The following is a 23,428-nucleotide window of genomic DNA, read 5'->3' as shown; positions in this document are numbered from 1 at the left end:
ATAATATTGCAAAATAAAATGTAATATAATTAAAGATTTTTGTATTGTATTTTTGAAAATATATATTTTTTAATTCAATATTTTGTAATTTCACCAAGAATATAATTATTGCAAAAATACCCTAAAATATTGTGTTATTATTTTAGGACCATATCGCCCAATTATTGAGTAATTTACATTGATGCTGCATTCAAGTGGTGTCAGTTTTATTGGATTTAGAGGAAGCACTACGTGAATTAAGATTGAAAATAAATTAGGAACCTGAAGGCAGGCAGATCAAAATTTTCACTGCAGCAGGAACTGTCCGTTTTGTGGAGTAAATGCTTCCAACATGGCTGAGCTTTATAATCAATGGGCTGTTTTTAATCTGATTTAGTCCCTTCTGGATTCACGTCTGTGTGTTTTACCTGACATTGTAGTAAAAATAATTTTGTTGTTGCTGCATGCAGTATATAGAGTTCAAGTGCACAGAATTTTAAACACAATTTTGCTGGCCGGGCTCTCATTTTTCAGTCAGACAATGAGCAACAGACAGTAAAAATTGGCAGGAGCCTCAGCTGCAAACCGTCTTTCAATAGGCCGATCTCAACTGACCTTCAAATTCTTTATGCAACAGCACTGTGTGCTCCCAGCTAGAATTTCAGCAAAAAAAAAAAAAAAAAATCTCTGAAGGTGATGAGCATGTCCATAAACAGCCCCTTCACAACTAGTGATGAAAGATTGATTAGTCTTATTAAATATCAAACATCAAGCAGTGTTGCCGTATAACTTTAATCATTAAGAATGAGCAAAGTTGAAATAAATATATAGTAAATACATTTGTATTCAGTCATACAAGACATGAAGCAATAAAGTGAACAGTTGCAAGATTGTGGCTGATGACAAGAGACGAAAAAAAGAAAAAGAAAAAAAGAACAGTTCGTATAACATTACCAGAGTTCAGCCATTTACAAAGACAAGGCAAGAAAGAGCTATTCTATTAGCAAGATCACTCAGATCTTTCTGACCATTCAATCAAAGAGCTACCAGCAGAGCTTTGATTCTCATTTTCTAGAACTGTACTCATCCAATCTGTTTTTAAGACAGACAGTTGTAAAATAAATTAATCTCCACATCGTTTGATGTCACAAACCTCAGCGTCCAATCTGTACCCAAATCTCTTCAAAATAATAGTTCTACAAGGGTTCTTTGATCAGTGCTGTAGAACAGGGGTCCAACATCTGAACAGGAATAAATAAGTCCTCTGCATCACATTTAAGAATTCATTATTAGTTATCCACCAGCAAATTTCAGATTTTTCCTTTTATTTTTAATACAGTGGCATCAGTATGTTGCACCACTGTATTATAGAAATTGGTTTAAAGAAAGAGCCATTTGTTTTTCTGACTGGACAGAAAAATTAATTTACTGGTATTTAGTAATGGCAGCAAAACAGTGTCACTTATTTACTCTTCTGATATCATGTGACAGTTAATGTGCTAATATCAAATTCAAAGCATCCCAAAGTGGTACAACAAATATAACATAAAAAAACTAAATTGCTGCATGCAGAATATTATAAATGACTGATCTATAAAGTTTTCTCCTGTATTTTATAGAACATTACAGACACCGTAGAACCACTGTTCTACAGCTTTGGTTAAAGTCTATAAGATGTTCTTCTTTAAAACTGAAAGCAGTAATCTTCCTGAGTGGATAGGGGACAGAACATTTTCATAAATAGCATTATTGTAGACATTTCTGCAAGGTCACAATCTATTAATTCTAAAAATAAAAAAAACACACAAGGGTCTGGTAGGTTTTCCTGTGAGTTATTATTGCCATGTCTTTCTGAAAGCTTTTGATTTTGTTGCGCTGCAGCAAACTTAACCTTCACCTGCTTATTCATACACTGTTATACTAAACAAACACAGAATTCAAACTGGCAAAATAAAAGAAAGCAGGACAGAATCTAGAATGCAGAATCCCACCTGATTCATCTACTCTGAAATGATACTGAACCACTATGCATGTTTTCAAAGTACTCTTCTGCTTTGCTTAGTGCAATACACATTCTTGCAAAAAACTTCTGGACTGTCATTTTAAAGAACCCTTTGTAGCACCATTATTTTTAGGAGTAAAGGGGAGTACTAACACACACACAATATCTACCACAGAGATACAAGCTATCATCACTCACTATAGCTAGTCATCACAAGGATCACTTTAACCGACACAAAAGTCAAAAGACATGTTAGCATTGTTCCTTTCCCTTCAAAGAGGTTACAAAAGGGTCGTCAAGACTTTTCAGAATTATATACAGAACAAATCCGTTTCTGAGCACAAAGAACAGTTTCAGCTTTTTAACGTTAGAATTTTTAACAGGCTTAACCTCCCAAACAGTGGAGAATCTCAGGAATCAATTACACTCTAACAAAGAGGCTTTGTAGCCTGTAACCAAGGAGTCGGAACACTGTCACTTTAAGCACTTAGAGCAGAGCAGCACTAGCGCTAGTGACAGACTGTTAGCAAAGCTATTTTCACACAGACCAAGCCTCTCTCTGGCCTATTTTCAGCCTCTCCACTGCCGGACTGTGGGATTGCATTAGACTCCAACCCCCTGCTAGCCAAGCAAAATCAAAGCTGTCAATCTTTAGTAGTGCTAACCGTTTAAATAGTTCTCCACAAATAAACTTTCACTATACTGAAGTCCTGAACATATCGAATGCTGATATTCTGTCATTCATACAAAACACAACACAATAAAATATTTTAATGCAACATATCTAGGTTTGGTCCTAGATGTATGTTAATGTACATAAGGCAAACCAATATGTCTTCAGTAATGGACAAAAACCTTGTATCTGCATAATTGCAACTTTAAAGGAGAAGGAGAAAACTTTAACTCTCAATGGGAATCAGTTTTTTAAAAAAGATTTTACTCCAAGTTTACTCCAAGTAAAATGGACCAAAACTGAGCCCATCTACTGGTCCAATCATCATCATCATCATCTGATTTTGATACAAGGTTTTTTTTGTCTTAATGATGACGATATCCTGAGTCCAAACACCTGCAACCCGGTACACTTTAACTAGATTCTTCCTGGAATCCTGGTTCATTACAAATACAAACCGCAACTATTAACACGCACATACATGCATACATACACACACCACATCACACCACACCACACCACACCAAACCACACCACACCACACCACAGTCATATGGAACGGCTAAATTCTAGTTAAACTTCAAATCTAGCTACAGTGCGGAATTCATGTTGCCTAATGTGCTTTCTTTAGCTACTGTACCTCAATCAGAATCTTGTCATTCACCAAGAACAGAGCAAACAAGGACTTTCTCTTGGCATGGGTGTCACATGAGTGTTAAAATAAAATACAAAAAATATATACATATAGTACTCTGCAGAGGTTTTAGACACATAAGCACATTATTTAAAAAAACTAATAAAAAAAGAGGAAAAGAGAACAAAAAAAAAAACTTGTTTTTAGATTTCTCCTGGTTGCCCAAAGCCCTCCAGCTCATCTGATTTAATATCATTAAACATTGACCCAGGCAGGAACATAGAACAAAAATGAAAGTAAATGAAAGGAACGAGGGAAGAAAAAAACAAAAGGTGAGTGCAAGAAGTTTGTAAACTCTCAGGAGACAGGAACTCTATGGCTTTTGTGTTTGAGAAAATTAAAAGGTGTCAAAAAAAAGGAATGAGCGATGAAAAAACAACAAAAAGATAATTTCAAGTCAGTATAACTGTGCATTAGATGTCAGAGGCCTGCCCTGAAGGAGTGCATGCAATTTGGTGGATGTCAAGCAAATGAAACTCTAGGACGAAAATGAAAAGGAATGAATAATGTGGGTCAAAATGATATTAAATGTCTTCTCGGAGGCCTGCCCTGAGAAAGTATGTCCTAAATGGCGCGTATCAGTTAAGCAGAAGCACAGTAGATGGGCATACACTTTTACTCCCATTTACTCTTAAAGAAAAAAAAAATAATTAACAACATTTATATAAAAATTATGCAGCCAATCAAAATGCTGTATAGAAGCTCATATCACTAAAGCAACCATAATTATGAATAAAACTTTACTGATGGGCAGCATTTCTAAGGATATGCAACACTGTGCATAAGCTTCCATAAACCTATATAACCTATATAAACATTTGAAAAGGCTTATTTACTTATTAAATAGCTTCTGTGGCTATAAAATCTGCACCAGTCAATGCTAATAAAATTCCACCTGCTTGTTGGTAATAAGTTTTTGAAAATGTTCATATACTGTAGGTTTAATTATGGCATGTAACTTTTTTTTTTTTTTTTTTTTACACTGTAGTAGTCAAATTATTAAAGATTTAATTTTGAGCTTGATGTAGGAATATGTTGAGATTAATTACTTTAGGTTTAAAAGTTAGTTTTTTTTTTTTTGCTTGAAACAATCTGCCCATGGAATAAAACATACATAAAATCTCTATAAATAGATTATAATTATAATAATAAAATTACAACATCTTGAAACAACAACAACAAAAAAAATAGATTACGCAAGACTAATCCTAGTATGATTTTACTTGCCACTTTTGTCAAGATACCACTGCAGTTTAAATAGCTACATCCATGTTATTTTATGTATTTTTTTTATTTAATGTGTTAATGGTACATTATTGACACCCACACCAGCAGAAGTTCCTGACACACCCTGTACCGGCACTTGGTAGCTAGAAAGATTCTGATTCAACGGAATGACACAAATGATGACACCCTGGCCTGTCCTCCTCCATGGTGTCATCACACGTTACTCCAAGCCGAAGCCCTCAGCGTTAGAAATGGCGATGGTCAGCTTTTGCCTCAGTTCTTTCTTGCTCTTGTATGGAGGTAGGCAGATCTGGTTAAAGCATGTATGCGACACAGGCAACCTGCACAGAGGAAATGAGGGGTTAATATGAGGTGAAGCTTACAGTTATTCTAGAACTGCACACTCACACACACGCCACCCCCCCACTCACACTAACACTCACACTCACAAGCACAGTCTGTACACTCCCTTCAGCAAAGCTAATTACCAGTCCGTGGAAACGTCAATCTTGGAGATTTTGAAGTTGAGGTCAGCCATCCCTCCCACTGGAACACGGTCACTTCCTGTGGTGAAGTGGAGCATCCTCTTCTGCAGCTCCAGAGGAAAGCCCAGGACTACATCCCAGAATGCACTGCAACACCCAATAACACTCATCAAGGGAATGGTTTACTAAAAACAATGCATTTTGAAAATTTTCACCTTTTGATTTGTCCTGACATGAAAAAGATTGATTATCTGGTTACATTGGCACCTGTTAAGGGAGATTTAAAAAATAACATTTTGTGCAGTTTTAAAGTTCTAAATGCCTTATTTGTGATGTGGAGCTACTTTGAGTCTGAATAACGGTGGAAAAAGTTATTTATTTGCAGGGGGAAAATATGCCCTCTCTCACTCATTCTAAAAGCATGTTTGGGCAAAGTGCACAAAATACTGGATCTCAGAAAGCAGCAGGAGAACGGAGGGGAGCTATTCAACAAAAGGTAAGTACTTTTTTTAATCACATTTTAATACACCCAAAGTGCATTTCACACCAGAGTTGTCTGGTGAAAGTAGTAAAAATGCATTAGTGTAAGAACCTGTGCCACTTTGATAACAGCCAAACTGTGTTGGTTAGAATAGGTCAAAATGTCATGTCTAGTGGAACAGCAACAGAGTGATGGACAACCCAGATTTATTGATACTTAAGAAAAATGAGCTAGGATTGATCTTCCAGAGGAAGCTGCTGTAATACAAAGAGTTAATGCAGGGAAGCATCCAGTACATTTCCAAATGAGTTTTATTTTAATTATTATTTTTCTAATTCAACTAATTTCAGTGAAATTAGCTCAAAATGGATGGGCAAAACAGGACTTTGCTTAAAGAAAATGCAAAGAAAAATGTAGTTGGTTTGTACAAAAAAAACTATTAATATGTTATTTTGTTAATATCATTATCATCAGAGAATCGGGCAGTTACCGGATGGTTGGATCTGTCTTGCTGTAGCCCTCGTACTGCGCCACCCTCTGCAGAGAGCTCATGTCCAGATTGGGATTCCCACAGACCAGGATCTCAACCTCCTCCGGCCTCAACAACTACAGAGAACATGAGTCATGAGGTAATGAGCAAGATTTTTAGCAAACCAAAGAAAAGCAAGGTCTTAAAAGGTTTGAGTTTACAAATATATTAATATTTCAAATATTAAGTACTGTACTTTACTGTGGTAAATAGGGGTGTCACGATCTCGATATTTTATCGAAATCGAATCGAAATGAGGTCACGATCTCGAGTATCGAAGTCAAAAAGAGGATCGACGATCCCTCCCGCGCGCGCTACGCAAATAGCGCAGCGCGCTACGCAAATGGCGCGGCACCAACACAGCGCATCCTATTCATTTAAATAGAGATAGCCACTGCATGAGCGCAGTCGGCGGGAGTGTGATCACTGTTTTTATCTGTCCAACGGGGGAGGGGGGCGGGGGTTGGGCGCGCAGGTTTTGTATCTGTATCTAACGGAGGGGTGGGTGCGCGCAGGTGAGAGCGTGTGAACTCGCTGAAATGCGTGTGTCAGTGTGACTTGAGAACACTGACTATAGATCACAGTGAGGTGGATTAAAAATCTTAAACTTATAATTGACTACACCTGTTGCTTTCCATTGAATTAAAAAAACATCTTTCTCTCAGATAAAGTAAACACAAGCGTGTTTCTGACTAAAATAAAAGCTTTTCAGGAGAGATATAAGTTATGTGTAAATATTTATAAGACAATACCCACATCACTTATCTAACCAGCCTGTACTGATTTCTGCCCCCCAATAATGCTTTCAATAACCTCTTGTAACCCCTGGGAGCCAGGGGTTACACTCTAATAGCCTTTAATAGTCTTCAGTAGCCTTTAAAAGACTTACCTGGCGGCCGTGGTGTGTCCACTAAACTCCGTAGTTCTAAACATCCTGAGGTTAGCAGCGCGCTAACTGACCTGTTTATAATGTAATCCGAGCAGTGCCTCCGTGTCGGCTGTTCTAACCTGCTGCTGTTAGCTGCTTGGGCTGAAAGATGAACTGTAGTGAGCTGTATTATCCGGTTAGTGGGGTTAAAACCTTTATTTGTTTACAGAAACAGTAAAAACGGACTGGCTGAGCTCTGTAGCCCGTGGCTGGGCTGTACTGAAGTAGTGACTGAGTGAAGAGAGCGGGGCTTGTGCTGCTGCTGCTAGTGGTTGGATGAAGAACTGCAGCTTCATGTAATGAGCAGTTTCACCAGCCATCCACACACAGCTCTGATAAACTGCTGGTTTTAATAGTGCACACTGTTGCTACCAAAAAAAGTCACTAGATGGCATTACCATATATATCTTAATAAATAATAATAATAATATTTATAATATTTATAATAATAATAATAATAATAATAAATATATTATTTAAATTTTATGAGGCATAAAATAATAACAAGAAAAAAAAAACAAGAAAATCGAGAATCGAATCGAATCGTGACCCTCAAATCGAAAATGAAATCGAATCGAGGATTTAGAGAATCGTGACACCCCTAGTGGTAAAGTATTTTATTATTTTAAGAAAATTTACTAAAATTAAGTAACAGTGCAGTCGCATAGAACAGTTTCAATCATCCAGCAGTCAAAAAAAAAAGCAATATTGAATAAGACCAATTGGTACTTTTCGCAGTGTGCCAAGTCCTGCTGGAAAATGAAATCCACATCTTTATAAAAGTTGTCAGCGGAGGGAAGCATGAAGTGCTGGAAGAGTTACCAGCAGATGACATGTCTCTCCAAACCATCACTAATTTGTGGAAACGTCACACTAGACCTCAAGCAGTTTGGACTTTGTGTCTCTTCCTCCAGACTCTGATCCCTTGATTTCCAAATGAAATGTAAAATTTACTGATGATCAGTGATGGTTTTGGAGAGACATGTCATCTGCTGGTGTTGATCCACTGTGTTATATCAAGTCTAAAGTCAGTGCAGTGTTTTCCCAGAAAATCTTAAAGCACTTCATGCTTCCCTCTGCTGACAATTTTTTTGGAGATGCGGATTTCATTTTCCAGCAGGACTTGGCACACTGCCAAAAGTACCAATTTATCTTATATAATATTCTTAATTTCTGAGACACTGATTTTTGGATTGTCGCTGGGTGTAAGCCACAATCATTAATAAAGTAAATACTTAAAATAGGTCACGGTGTGTGTGTGTGACATCTATATAATATGAGTTTCACATATATGATTGGATATTAAAACATGAAATATATCCTGTATTATTATTTCACAGCTATATCCCCAATCCCTAATTTCAAGACAGAATCCTGCGGTTAAGGCGATATTATAAACATTATAATGATATCATGACTGATACAATACGGCACACCCCTAATTCTCGTTCTTCTATTAAGTACTCCACTTCTACACCTACTTCATATCTTCATATTGGTCATGTGTGGATCAGTCTTTTATTGTTTATGATTTTTTTTAAGACTCTGGACCTTGTTGCTCCTTGACCAGCCCAATTTACCCACCCTGTATATTAGTGCATTCATCTTATCAGGTGTTTCTGAAATACTGCCACACCCCACAGTGCTGCTTGTCTGCAGTCGACTGTGCTTTAGCTCTGATTTGAAGCCAATGTTCTAGTAAGATAAGGCCCAGAGACAGACACAGAGTGTTGCAAAAGACAGCAGAATGGCGTGATCCCGTCAGTCACGTCTCCCATCTCCTCACACCCTCCCAACACCAGGGTTATTACCATCCCAGAGCCTCTTACATAAGCAAACAGGGATGGAGACAACTGTTGCATAACGGTCAGAGCACGGGGTGCGCTAGAAACCCAACTGCTTCCACCAAAAGTAGGCCAAACACAGTCTGACTGCTTACGTTTCACTTTAACCAGCACCACAGCATGGACTGAACAGCTGTGTACATACTGCACGAGAGCCTCCGCTGTCCAATACCCGGCCTCCACACCCGGCCGAGTACGTATCGACTGGTGATACGGCAGTTCAGTGAACTGAGAGATAAACACTGACTCAGAACAGTGCAGCACAGCCAGGCCAGGAAATTCCACAGCATAGACAAGAAACTGCACAGCGCTCCATCTCTATCTCCCCCTATTTCTGCTTTAGCTGCGTGTTTGGAAGAGCAAGTCCTGAGCAGAAACACTACCATATTGGGAAGCATAATTTCAGCCTGATGCTGCCAAGACAAACACGTCTGCAACTGCAGCTTTACTACAAACCTCTCTCCAACCTGTTTAAGCAGAGTAGGACTGCAGGAAATAGATATGCCTGATTGTTAGTTGGGCATCATAATAGAAGTGATATCACAGTAAAGAAGAGATCATAATTGTTATAAGAAAATGTTATAAGAAACAATTAGTTGTTTAGTATTTTTTGCCTCTCTCATCGACGTAATTATTGTAAACACATTTTGACAGAGCTAGTGATATTGACAAAAAAAAATGTATGACGGATTAATACAGACATAACCATGTCATAAACCATGTTACAGCAGAGTACCTAGCCACAGCCATGTCATAACATAAACATGTTAAAAACTAAATATTAGAGAAAGCTAAAAACGTTTAAAACAAAAATAGTCATTAACTACCTGCCCTGATTATTCCATTTAATTTAGGAAGTATAAAAATGTATTTTACAAAAAAAAAAAAATACTAAAACATTTTCTGCATCAAACTAGTTATAAGTCTTTAAAAGGCTTCGAACTGGAGTTTAAACCTTTAAAATAATATCTGTGCTACTGAAACATCTGATCTAGCTTTGTGCTGAGGACGTACATACAATATTATATATTTCAATATAAACATTATCAAACACATAAAAACTCAGATTTTATGAACTGTTTAATTTTGAACTCACTTCAAGTTGGTGTTCTCCTGAGATTCTGTGACATGGCACTGCTATTTCTTACGTGCCTTATTATGTTCTCATGACAAACAGCTGTAAAAAAAATCATGTAGTTCTTCACCCTGTGTCAAAAGGTTGTGTAGTGTGAACTAGGCGCAATATCGCCAACATTTTTTAATATCGTGAATAATATACCCTTAAATATATGGGCCATATCACCCACCCCTAATTATTACATCAGGGGACTACTTTTTGCTGTTTTTAGCCAAATTAAAAAATTACACTGTGAATTCACTCTGCAGCATTAAGGATTCCTTTTACTGGAACTAAGAAGCTAAGCACAACTCTTGAAAAACAACCACACACACACCATAGACTTCCCTCCAACAAACATTACAATTGGCAGTCAGATAATTATCATTCCCCCGGCAACCGCCAAACCCAGGCTTATCCATCGTCCATTGCCAGATGGCAGAGCATGATTCGTTTATTCAAAGAATACATCTCCAGTGGCTTTGTGACTTTCTGCAATATTGTGTACGAGCTTCTATGTGTCTTTGCCACAATGGCATACGTGTCATGAATTACATCCACTAGAGGGCAGTTCAGAGTCAAACATTTCTGACAACAACAAACATGGCAATAGGAGGTTGTGATAAGGTAATTATAAAAAGTTTAAAATGGCAGTTAAACCAAGTTCATTTTCTGTTTACTTAACCTTTTGGCAACACTGTCCCTGTGATTTTTAGTGGTAGTGTTTAGTTTCATTTGTATCTGTAAACCTTAAGATAATATACTAGTGCACCTTAAAAAAATTTAATATAATTGAAAAGTTACTTTCTTTCAGTAATTCAGTTCAAAATGTGAAACTCATGTATTATATAGATGTATTACACATATCGTAATCCATTTTAAGCAGTGCCTTAGAAAACTAGAATATTATATAAGACCAAATGGTACTTTTGGCAGTGTGGGCAGTGTAGCAAGTCCTGCTGGAAAATGAAATCTGCATCTCCATAAAAGTTGTCAGCAGAGGGAAGAAGCATGAAGTGCTGTAAGATTTCCTGGGAAAACACTGCACTGATTTTGGACTTGATATAACACAGTGGACCAACACCAGTAGATGACATGACTCTCCAAACCTTCACTGTGGAAACTTCACACTAGACCTCAAACTGTTTGGACTATGTGTCTCTCCACTCTTCCTCCAGACTCTGATCCCTTGATTTCCAAATGAAATGTAAAATTTACTGATGATCAGTGATGGTTTGGAGAGTCATGTCATCTGCTGGTGTTGATCCACTGTGTTTTTATCAAGTCACAATATTGTCAGTGCAGTGTTTTCCCACAAAATCTTACAGCACTTCATGCTTCCCTCTGCTGACAACTTTTATGGAGATGCGGATTTTCCAGCAGGACTTGGCACACTCCCCTCACTGCCAAAAGTACAAATTGGTCTCATAGATTGGTCTTATAATCTAATAGATCCCTGAGTTTCTTATTTGAACCGAATTACTGAAATAAAGTAACTTTTTAATAATATTCTAATTTATTAAGAAGCAGTAGTATATGTGCACAAATATGGACAAAATCCATGTTTGTATCCATGTTTAGTGGGAATGAGCACAAATGAGCCTTTATATTATCAGGAGACGCAATACAGTTAAATTAGCACCAGAATTTCATTAATATCATGCAAAAACGATGCATCAACAAAATGACAACGTTACATGGGGAAAAAAATATCTTGATTTTCAATGGAAGTCAGTGTAATGCAATGTTATTACATGCCATTTTGGAGCATTTCAACTGGCTCATTAATTACAAAATGTTTACATTTGTTACTAGTGCTTACTTTGTAACTAGGGGTGTTCCATATCATATCATATGCGATAATATCGCCAACATTTTTTGCATATCGTAAACGATATTAAACCCTGAAATATGGGTTTAATATCTCCCACCCCTAACTATCACATCAGGGTTCTACTTTTTTTTTTTTTTGCTGTTTTTAGCAAAATAAAAATTCACACTGTTCTCATTTCATATTATATATCTACTAGAGACAGATTATATCTGTCCAGTATCATTTATTTTACTTTTATCCTGGAAATATGGAAATATTTGGAATGCATTATTAGTATTTTGTTTTGTCATATCGTCAAGAGTATCGTTATCGCAAAAATACCATGAAATATCGTGATATTATTTTAGGGCCATATCGCCCACCCCTAGTTACAACTGCCATTTACATTAAATAGTGAAATACAATGAAGATACCAGATACAAAGTTTGTCCATGGCAGTGACACATTGCAGGTGCAGGTCTCTCTATTCCTTAACAGGAGCTCACAGCAAGATCAGATTTCCAGAGCAGAAATTTTCAGCACTATGCTCAACCTGTACTTAAATACACAAAGTTCCTGTGGTTCCTGCTGGCAGTTCATTAAACCAAAGCAAACCAAAACGTTACCAGCTGATAGGATGACTGCACATGTACAACTCATGATCTGCATTTAAAAAAAAGCCTCTTTTGTAAGACCTCTAATTAAAATGCGAGGCAGGATTCGGGGGTTGCCGTTTTCTTTGCATGCGTCTGCATGTCTTAATTTTGTAAGCCTCGGCTGCATATTCATTCCTGCTGGCTGAAAAGCCTGGATACTGAATGTAGGCTGAGCACACAACACACCCCCTTCACATGGAGCTCAGCCAAGAGAGGGGGCGGGGAGGGCAGACTGGTCCCAACCTTCACACACACACACTTACACACACACACGTACACACTGCCCTTTGCTTTGCTATCAACACCAGAACTGTCTCACAGCAACCAGTGCAGGAACTTTCTAGACTAAACCTTCCTCCACAGCTCTCAATTGCAGGATATATAGAAGACAACTTCCCAAACCCACTTAAACAGCTTCACCGTGCTAATGCTAATGTAGCTAACAGTTAATGAAAGTTACCACACTCCAAATTAGCAAGCTGGTATCCAATATTAATAACGCTGTTCATGTAAGCAGCATTTATGACTGAAATCACACGCACATCAGTGCATCCAAGCTTCTCTTCTCATGTAATTAAACTTTTAAATGTTGTACAATTCTATGGAAACAAACTTTGCAGACGGTAGAGAAACTCACCATCAGGGCATTGGAGGCACACACGCTATGAAAGCCATGATAGAAGGCTGCAAACTGCCTGTAGATGGACTTATTCAGCAGGAAATCAATGTACAGCTGGACATATTCTGCACAAGAACACAGATTCATCATTCAGCAAAGAACTCATACAAGATAGAACAAAACAATAAGGGGTACACAATTAGTCACTGGCAGGGATAATGCCTACAGAAGTCCAGGACTGTCTGAATGGGATGTGTTTGGTATGAGTTGGGGTCCAGAAAGAGGTTTGGAGAGGTTTGTCATCTAGGAGAAATGGATAGTCTAGTGGATAACACCACAGTCACACTGAACACTTTGAGTAATTAAAGATGATTTTTATGATTAAAATGTTTTTTGTCTGTTGTTTTAAGCTTTTATTTATTTATTTGATCTTTTCTAATACATTTCAAGGGGATTGGAATGCTTTGCATTGAAGTGCATATTTAAATTACATCCACAAAAAAAAAAAAAACTTTTTTTAGACACTTGTCTTAGATTGTTAAGCCTTTGTAAACTTTTGAGCATCATGAGGACTGGACCTGGGCATTTATTGTCATAACAATTATGCAGCTATGATTTATTAGTAACCCCTATGGATTTACCAGGAACTGTTATGCATTATTCAGCAACTACTATGAATAATTTAACAGAATTATTTTTACCAGTAAAACTCACGCAGTAACCGCCCACAATGAATCATTTAGCAAATGCTATGAATTCTTCAGTACATACTACAAATAATTTAGTAGGCACAATGAATTATTCAGCAACTGCTATAAATGATTATCACTGCTATAAATTATTCAGTATTTGCTTTGATTTATTCAGTGGTCACTATAAATGCTTCACTTATGGCTTTCAATTTTATAACCACTATGAATTATTTGGTAACCACTATGAAACACAGTGCCTACTATAAATTATTCAACAACCGCTATTAATTATTTAGGAAATTATATGAAATATTCAGTGCCTACTATAAATTATTTAACAACCACTATGAATTATTCAGCAAAGGCAAGTGTCAAATGTTGTAGAGCCTTCCAGTAAATAAAATCATGTATAATGTTATAGAGGATAAAGAATTTGACAAAATTTGGGGATCCTTTTTTTAATTATAGGAAGAGTTTAGATAATTATAGACAGGTTGTGAGATGTGGGTTAACATTTTATTTTGGAAGGGGGAGCTGTTTATTTATTAATTACTTTATATTAATATATTAAATATATATATATATTATGAGGGGTGGGCTTTTTGTTTGTTAGACTGTTTGTCTGTTTTATTGTTTTGTCTCATTTATTTTGCTTTGTCAGATGTTGTTATATATAAAAATCTAATTAAAAAAAATACTATACTATATTTTTGTGATGTTATTAATAATTCAGTAAGTCATCTAATATAAATTCTTTTGCAACCACTATAAATTTAAGTAGCCAATGCGAATTATTCAGTAACTGCCTAATTAATTATTGCCTACTATAAATTATTTAGAAAGAGCTATACAATGGTCAGTCCCTAATGAGTTACTGAGTGAATTACTGGATTATGGGATAATCTTCTAAATGAGTGTCCAAGAAAAACATGTACATGCACACACTCCTATACCCAAAAGTTTGTTCCATTTACCCATTGTTTTATGAATGATTTATATTACAGCTCATGTCTCCTATCGTACCTCCTAACCCGCCCAAAAATACACCCACTTGGTGCACCCCTACTCTCCTAATATACCTATATATAGTCTACATCTATAAACCTACTCTGCATGTGTCTGCAGTGTGTTGACGGAGGCATGATTGAGCACATGCACCCACTCACCTCTTCTGTTCTGGTTTGTGACCGGAATCTTATCCCCCCCTGGTTTCAGGTTATATGACTTGACTACTCCAAGTTCTTCCTGGAAAACCTAGAAAGATAACCAGCAGCATCATGAATCTTTACCTTTAGCTTCCCTTTACTAATCACCAAATCACTCTGTTTAAAGAGAACACAGAATCAATGCTCATCAATATCAGTACCACAGCACAGGCCAGGCCAAGGCACCTTAAACAAACCTGCAAATATCTTCAGCCTACTGCGCTGCACAGAGACACATCTGTGTGAGAGCTACTCACCTGAAAGGTTGTATAGAAGTCCTCTTCAACATTTCCCTCATAACTGAGTAGCTCCCCAAGGCCATGAGCGAGATCCTGCAATACAATCGCAGCATTGATATCAACCCAAGGTTAAAAAGCAAGAGTAGCATCCAACACACAGCATATCTATCAGTGAAAGCAGCCAGGTAATGTTCCTCTGCCAAGCAAGCAGATTATAAACTGTGGATTATAAAGTCTAGACACTGTTTACTAGGCCTGTAATGATCAATATATCATTGAACTATTGTACAATATGTGGACATATTTGCTGAGCTACACACACAAAAGTAGTGTAACTTGTAGCTCATTCAGCTCAACTATTCACACAGTTCCTGCAGATTTACGTTTACTCATTTATTTTCAAGGATGGAGTGTTAATAGCATTCAATATCACCCCACACAGTTTTAATTGAGGACAGCAGCAGTATGAGGACAAGCATTGTCCTGCTGGAATAGTGCACGTTTAGAAAAGTTAAAGCCACTGTTTGCAGGACCTGTAATAAAGAGTGAAAATCAAAGGAGGGCTGGAATTTTACACAATTGTTGCCCACACTCTGAGATCAGGCATTCAGGCTTAATTATGACCATAATCCTTACAATCAAAGATTTGTTTGTCATCTCCACTAAGACAAAAGTGAGAGCCGTTAGGGATTAGTTTCTCAGGAAGCGGCTGTGAAAAATAGTTCACACTTCTCCTCAGTGATAAAACTTCTGCATCTAGATTGCAACTGAAAAAACAGGAGGACCAGTGAGATTTTAGGGTTTCTCAGTCACATGACATTGCATTCAGTAGCTCCTCCATTTCCACTTACTGCTGTGTTTTACATGGATCTCCTTGGAAACGCGCACCCAAAGTGTAATTACGGTTGGTGGATAAATAGCTATTTTATTAAACACAAGGAGACGAAACTCAGAGATGTCTCTCCCGATGGGGGAAACAGTAAAAAACAGTAGGTAATATAATAAAATAAAATCACAGAGGACCCCCCCCATAAAAGAGAAAATTACCCCAGAGCCCCCGAGAAACGAATCCCATCCAGATAGCGCTCATGAGACAGTCTGGCATGACTACCCACAAAGTTTTATTCCTGTTGATTGATTCCTATTGGGTGCAACTATGTTTATAACAATGAGTGTATATTTCTGTGTAAATATATCGTCCCAAGAAAAAAATGCATTATCTGTTCCTGCTAAAAGTAGGGCAGCAGATCAGATGTGTGCAATTCTGCAACCTAATTCTGGTCACAAGGGATGCAGCATATAGTGAAAATGCGTCAGTTAAGCTAAAACATAGCAATTGTGAATAATAATACCCCGATTCACTGGTTTTACGATGAAGGGCAACACTGATGGAAATGAACAGCGGTGATTTTAATCCACACCTCAGCGCTACCAATAAAGTGGCTTTACGACTAAAACGAAGAAAGGAAAATGTGAAAAGTGAACTGCGACGTTTGACGTAAGCCACACCACTATGTGTTCTCTCTCTCTCTCTTTTCACTCACACTCGTTAAATAACCTTTAGGAGTTCTGGCGGTTCCAGCTCCGCATTACTTTGTGGAAAAAGTTTGAAACAAGGGAGCAAACAACGCCCAGAGGCAGCGGGTTATATAAGTGCGGAGGAAGCCAGAAGTCTCCTTTAAAACGGAACATCTGGTGCACTCAGGCCTGACTCGGCAGAAACGATTGGAAATGATGGAAAATGCTCAATTGAGCTTTTATGCTCTTGCAAATATGGAGCAGGCTGAAAGTGTATTAGCAGCATGCTGTATTCTCATGACCATTTGTTGCTTAAAGGATGTTTGACAGAGCAAGGCTATATTGTTATATTTAATGTTACGGCTCCCTCTAGTGGATAACATAAAAAGAGGGGGAGGCTCAGATTGAAAAAGAAACATTTCCGGCTCCCCATTTCAGGGCCTCAAAGTCTAAACATTACTGCTTATATAGCAAGACTGATTATAATGAATTATTGTACATAAAACTATATCATCTTTAAGTCCTTCCAAAAAAAATATAAAAATCACTATCTTTTGGGGGAAATTAGTAATACTTTTTTAAGTGTGCTTTTTTTATACAATAAAATAAACTTATTTAGACATACAGCTCTGGAAAAAGTTAAAAGACCACTTCAGTTTCTGAATCAGTTTATCTGATTTTGTTATTTATAGGTATATGTTTGCGTAAAATGAACATTGTTGTTTTATTCTATAAACTACAGACAATATTTTTCCCAAATTCCACATAAAATAATTGTCATTTAGAGCATTTATTTGCAGAAAATGAGAAATGGCTGAAATAACAAAAAAATATGCAGGGTTTTCATGCATCTTGGTATGTTCCCCTCCACCAGTCTTACACACTGCTTTTGGATAACTTTATACCACTCCTGGTGCAAAAATTCAAGCAGTTCAGTTTGGTTTGATGGCTTGTGATCATCCATCTTCCTCTAGATTATATTCCAGAGGTTTTTAATTTGATAAAGTAAAAAAAAACTCATCATTATTATTATGTGGTCTCTTATTGTTTTCCAGAGCTGTATATTTATTTTATTATAATGGCACTAAACATACTTAAGAAAACAATAAAGATTAATTTCTGGATGGATGATATATTATTCTTCATTGGATCAATAATAACTAGCAAATAGAGCTCTGTACCCACTTTGTTATACTGTACACTTGTGTGTATGGTCACTGCTACATTAAAAAAAAAATCCTAACTTTTATTGAAAGTCATATTTAAGCATTTCTATTGGTTCCTTTATTATTCACTTGTGATGTATCCACAAGTGAAAAACAGCAAATATTTAAATATTTTTAAGTAAAATTGATGCTATGTTTGATGTTTGATTACATAAACCTACATTAAATGACTCATTAACAGTAATTAATTACTCTGGCTGTAAAATGCTGCAGTTTAATAGGATGTAATTTTGACCTGATAAAGGCTAAAGCAATGATTTACTGCCAGCTCTCTCAATGCTGCTTTAAAGAGCAGACGTTTCTCTGTGCCGATCTGTGGGCTGCAGCAACAATGCACCATCTGGAGCCGACGCTTATTAATCTCACAGTGTCACTCTGCCAAGTGACACCGGCACACAGGGGGAGCTGAAACAATACTGCAGGTGCTATTTTAAATCTTTTTGACTCAGTGGCGTTTTTTTTTCTTTCTTTCAGGCAGATTTATTGGCACTGCTTTACTGACAAAATACTATCCTGTGTTTTTGAGGTTTGGCTTAAATGTTGATTGCAACAATTGATTTTCCTGCAATAGATATCATCTTATATCTAACATTCTAACAGGTGAGGATAGTTGTAGGAAAATGATATGATTATTTACAACATGTTGAATTGTTTCAAGTCAATTTAAATGTGTGTCTACAATTCTAATTGTAGATAATTTAATAACATGGAGTGCGCCGATAGAATCAGCCAATAGAATCAAATAATGTCTGTAGATAATGCATTTCTAAATATTACATATATATGTTTTTACTTATTGTAAGTAACTTTATATACAGTATAGAAATTGTCTATTGCTACCAGCAGTTGATTTTTTAAAATGCAAGTTTCGTATTTTATAGGAAAATAAAACTAATTTATTCAGATGTGACCCTTTTTCTAGATATGTTTTACATAAATTATCAGCAAACAAATTTAGACTACATCTAGAGATGAGTAGACAAAATGTGAAAGATCTCTAAAAATCTAATGATCTAATTATGATCTTTTTTTTATTAACTACATAAGACACACCAAAGTATTATTTTCTCAGTAGAATACAATTCGTTTTGCCGTCATGAATACAGTGCATATAATGCATTTCTTTAACAGTATTGTGAAAATTTAATTAAATTACTTTTTCTTCCACTAAATAGGACTCCCTAATTACGCAATGCCATTAATACTAAAAGGGAGAGGGCTAGCAATTGCATCCTCCAGGTCACATGATGTAAGGTGACTGTATTTTTTTGAATTATAGGAAAACATCAAATTAGACACTTTTTCAAGTTATACTGCTCTGTTGGCAAGATTTTTTTTTTTCATATCAGGTACGTTTACATACAGCCTAATAATCCGATAACAATCGGATTACTGGCTCAATCAGAAGAGAGCACATCCATGTAAACTCAGTGAATGGGAAGCTCTAACAGAAGCTGATTTCACTCGTCAGTGGATATAACTGGCCGAGGACTACTTCAGGTGTGATTTTGTTTGGAACTTCAACAGGATTAGATTTTACGTCTTAAATTTCATATAAATAAATGTTATAATTTATTTATTTGGTGTAATAATAGTTATGGACTACACCAACTTTCTGTGATACAAATACCTTCTTTTCGGCAAAAGACTTAAATAATTTCCTGACCGTTAAATATATAAATAATATGATTAAGGTACATGAGAACCAATTAATAAGTTAAGGCAATCTAAAAAAAAACATGAGTTAAACTACATTTGCATTATTTGTACGTCGCTTTGGATAAAAGCGTCTGTCAAGTGTAATGTAATGTAAAAATGTAATGCATGGCTGTGGAAGATGATGTATTGCGGAGAGGGAGAGGGTCTCAGGAGCCTGGCTGTCAGTGATGTGTGAATTATGGTGTGTGTGTGTGTGTGTGTGTGTGTGTGTGCTGCAGACTGTTGTTAATGAGAGTGTATAGAGTGTTAAGCAGACCGGCGTGTCACAGCTTGTGTACATACAGGCATGATCTGCTGCAGATCGTCCAGGGTGAGGGTCGCCATGCCGACAGGGGCGTCAGGGTCACACGGTATGATGGGAGGGGTCAGCAGCTTCTTGTAAACGCAGGGTGGGAATCGGATGTCCAGGGTGATGCTGTTATACACGGCCAGACCCATCAGCTGATATACAATGTTAAGAAAACACAATTGACAAATAATATAAACACAAAATCTCAGCTCGTTTATACAATAAACTATTTTAGATCTTATGTAGATTAAATATAATATACCTATAATATACCTGTTTCTGATTAAACTGTTTTATTCACTGATTATGCTGTAGAAAACAACAACAACACAGTAACCCTAAAGCAAAGCACCACTCTGACTGAGTGCCCTGTTTTTGGATAAAATGGCAAAATAATTTTGTTACAACAGGTAAAAAGAAAATTAAATATTGTTAAAATGTGCTGAAATATATGAGAGGCTATACGTAGTGGAGCAATTTAATACAACTTCAGCTCTGAAGGGAAAAAAAAAAAAAAAAAAAAAAAAAGACCACCGAAAAAGTATGAGTTTCTTTGATTTTACCAAATTAAAAACCTCTGGAATATAATCATGAGGACGATGGATGATTACAAGCCATCAAACCAAGCTGAACTGTTGAATTTTTGCACCAGGAGTGGCATAAAGTTATCCAAAAGCAGTGTGTAAGACTGGTGGAGGAGAACATGCCAAGATGCATGAAAACTGTGATTAAAAAACAGGGTTATTCCACTAAATATTGATTTCTGAACTCTTAAAACTTCATGACTTGTTTTCTTTGCATTATTATTTACCCACTTTGTCCACATTTCACTATACCTTAATAACTCGATTGCACAGAGTTGTACATATCGGCTGCTCAGTGGACACAATTACAATGGCTTTTCAGTAAAGCAGCAGCACTTTCTGATGTGAGGAGAGAACGCCCAACAGGTGTATAATACATTTAGAGGAGAATGTGAAGACGCTGCTCCTTAAGTGCTTACAGCTGCAGCTGAAAGCACTGTTCCATGTGCTCTACACATGCTCAGAGAGAAAGAGAGAGAGAGTTAGGGAGCAGTGGAAAAAGAAAGAGTAAGCGGGATAAGCTGGATTTAAGCGGTTGGAGGGAAAATCTTTGCGATGGCTCGAGTGCAGAGACGACGCAAGGCCAGTCCCTGGTTGAGACAAAACAAAAGAGACTATTCTCGATTTGCCAGGCTCATGTGACACAACTACTTCCGGGCTGCTGGAAAACGGGCATTTGGAGCTGTTTAGAGTAGAGGAGCACTGCTGCACTGGCAGGCGAGAGTGGGCTAAGCTGGACTGCCGGAGCCAGAGGGGACGATTAGAGGGGTAATGGCAGGACATGGCAGAGCTTGGCTGCCACTGTGTCTCCTTCTCTAGCTCGGACGGAGCGCTGCACGCACTGCGCTGCCAAGGCCACACAGCCAATCATTCCTCATGAGCGTGTGCAGTTAGGCACTTAAGACCTAGTCAGTTCATTACAGCACTGAAGTACACTCCATCTCCATTTAATGACTGGGAATCATTTGTCATTATTAATCATTTGTTAGATTTTCTATAGTGCCAGGGAAAACAAGGAAACACTGATGATGATTAGAACCTCTGATAGCAGAAAGTAAAAATGAAGAAGGCTGATTAGCACATGACAAGATCTGCAATGTAGGCTACACTATATGGAAAAAAGTACTGGGACAGCTTATTCATGGTTTCTTCTGAAATAAAAAGTATTAAAAATGTAGAGTTTATTCTGCTTTTCTGGACTAACTGTCTCTACTGTTCAGTGAACGTAGAAGACCTCAGCGAGGATCAAGTTGTTGGATGATCACTATTCCTACTCATTTATTTCCAACTCTTTCTAAAACTGTTGAATTGAGCTCAATCTCTTATGATAACACAGTACCACTGATCCACAGCTCTGTTTTTAGCCTACACCTGGCAGTGGGCAAAATCCCAAAAAGTTCATGTTTATTTGCTGTAGTCCTATTCTATTGGAAGTACTTCTCTACTTCTCTTATATAGGATCTCCGGTGGATTTGGCGTTTTACGGAGACTCTTAGGCTGGGTCAGGCGCTGAACTGCACTTAGTAGGGCATTACACATGTTTGTAAGTAACATATGACATTGCAAATTCTGTTATTAGTGTAAAAATGTCTTTATTTTTAAAAACGTTTCAAACTGTTTTTCGGCTGTTATCCAATCAGAGGGGATATGTCTGAATATTCATGAGCAAGAGCTAAAATCCTATTCCTCCCCTCCGCACTCCTCCATGGGACTAAAAGCACGGTTATACCGGATCACTTTTATTATTATTTATTTATTTATTTATTTTTTTTACAAAAAAAAGGCTCACATGGCATTCATTCATACTAGAGACCACAACTGGACATTTTAAAATGAATGAAAATACAATAAACTAGTGATTACCATGCATTTTGTACATAATATTTTCTAAGACACACATGATTTGCATTCATTCCAAGCTTGTGAACAGTAAAAGTGCTCAGCAGTGACTCTCAAAGCAGCAGACTGATACTGTAAAATAAGCACATCTCCTTTACAGTCTCCACAAATAAAAAGTGCATGTTTCCTCCAAGTGGAACCTCACTGTATGTTTATGGGTTACTCAAGCCTCTCAGTAGCCACACGGCCAGCCTCTGCAGAAAATGAAAGGATACAGCTCCAACCAGACGAAACTCTGAGCAGTTGTCACATTTCCAGCTGCTGAACCAGTGACACTGGGAGTCCTTTACATATGTGAACATGCCTGTAATTGATACACAGAGAAAAAAAAACATTTCATCAAAGCTGCATAAAAGATCAAACTAAATGAAGATTTCTAAATTAGAAATACTTGAAAAGGATTAAAAAAAGTGACTTTTCCTGCAGTGGCTGTTGTTGGACTGCTACACACCATTTTCTGACAACACACTAATCAAAAAAGCCACTGATTATAGAGCAAATTGTGCAACGTCACAATTTTAGTTCCCAGCCTGCAGCTGCCAGTGGGCCTCTGTCCATCAGTGTTTTCTCAGTACAATACCCAGCATGCATCACACAAATACATAACAGAACCACTGGGAAACCCTCATAATAAAGATTTTTTTTATTTACTTTGCGTTAGAACTTTCAGTGCAACAGTGGATACACTGATATACAGCTCTGGAAAAAAATGAGAGACCACTTCAGTTTCTGAATCAGTTGCTATTTATAGGTTTATGTTTGAGTAAAATGAACAATGTTGTTTTATTCTATAAACTACGTACAATTTCTCCCAAATTCCAAATAAAAATAGTCATTTAGTTTATTTGCAGAAAATGAGAAATGGCTGAAAAAACAAAAAAAGATGCAGAGCCTTCAGACCTCAAATAATGCAAAGAAAACAAGTTCATATTCATAAAGTTTTTGGTGAAATTAACCTGGTTTTTAATCACAGTTTTCATGCATCTTGGCATGTTCTCCTCCACCAGTCT

At 37.0% G+C, this 23,428-nt stretch overlaps 1 protein-coding gene across 1 annotated transcript in view; it reads right to left on the bottom strand.

Annotated features, from left to right (window-relative positions):
- Nucleotides 1–752: 752 nt before the first annotated feature.
- hectd2 (HECT domain containing 2) overlaps nucleotides 753–23,428 on the bottom strand; it is a 50,933-nt gene continuing 28,257 nt past the window's right edge. Inside the window, exons 14-21 of the mRNA XM_022668844.2 lie at nucleotides 22,634–22,722; nucleotides 19,929–20,087; nucleotides 15,202–15,276; nucleotides 14,906–14,993; nucleotides 13,066–13,172; nucleotides 6,032–6,147; nucleotides 5,064–5,207; nucleotides 753–4,916 (exon numbers count right to left, since the gene is read on the bottom strand). Coding sequence (XP_022524565.2) covers nucleotides 4,796–4,916; nucleotides 5,064–5,207; nucleotides 6,032–6,147; nucleotides 13,066–13,172; nucleotides 14,906–14,993; nucleotides 15,202–15,276; nucleotides 19,929–20,087; nucleotides 22,634–22,722 — 899 coding nt within the window. The 3' untranslated portion in view covers nucleotides 753–4,795. The remainder of the gene's footprint in view (nucleotides 4,917–5,063; nucleotides 5,208–6,031; nucleotides 6,148–13,065; nucleotides 13,173–14,905; nucleotides 14,994–15,201; nucleotides 15,277–19,928; nucleotides 20,088–22,633; nucleotides 22,723–23,428) is intronic.

The sequence above is a fragment of the Astyanax mexicanus genome, chromosome 15, assembly GCF_023375975.1.
Source record: "Astyanax mexicanus isolate ESR-SI-001 chromosome 15, AstMex3_surface, whole genome shotgun sequence".
In the NCBI taxonomy this organism is placed as follows: domain Eukaryota; kingdom Metazoa; phylum Chordata; class Actinopteri; order Characiformes; family Acestrorhamphidae; genus Astyanax; species Astyanax mexicanus.
This window is presented reverse-complemented; position numbering and strand designations above follow the sequence as displayed.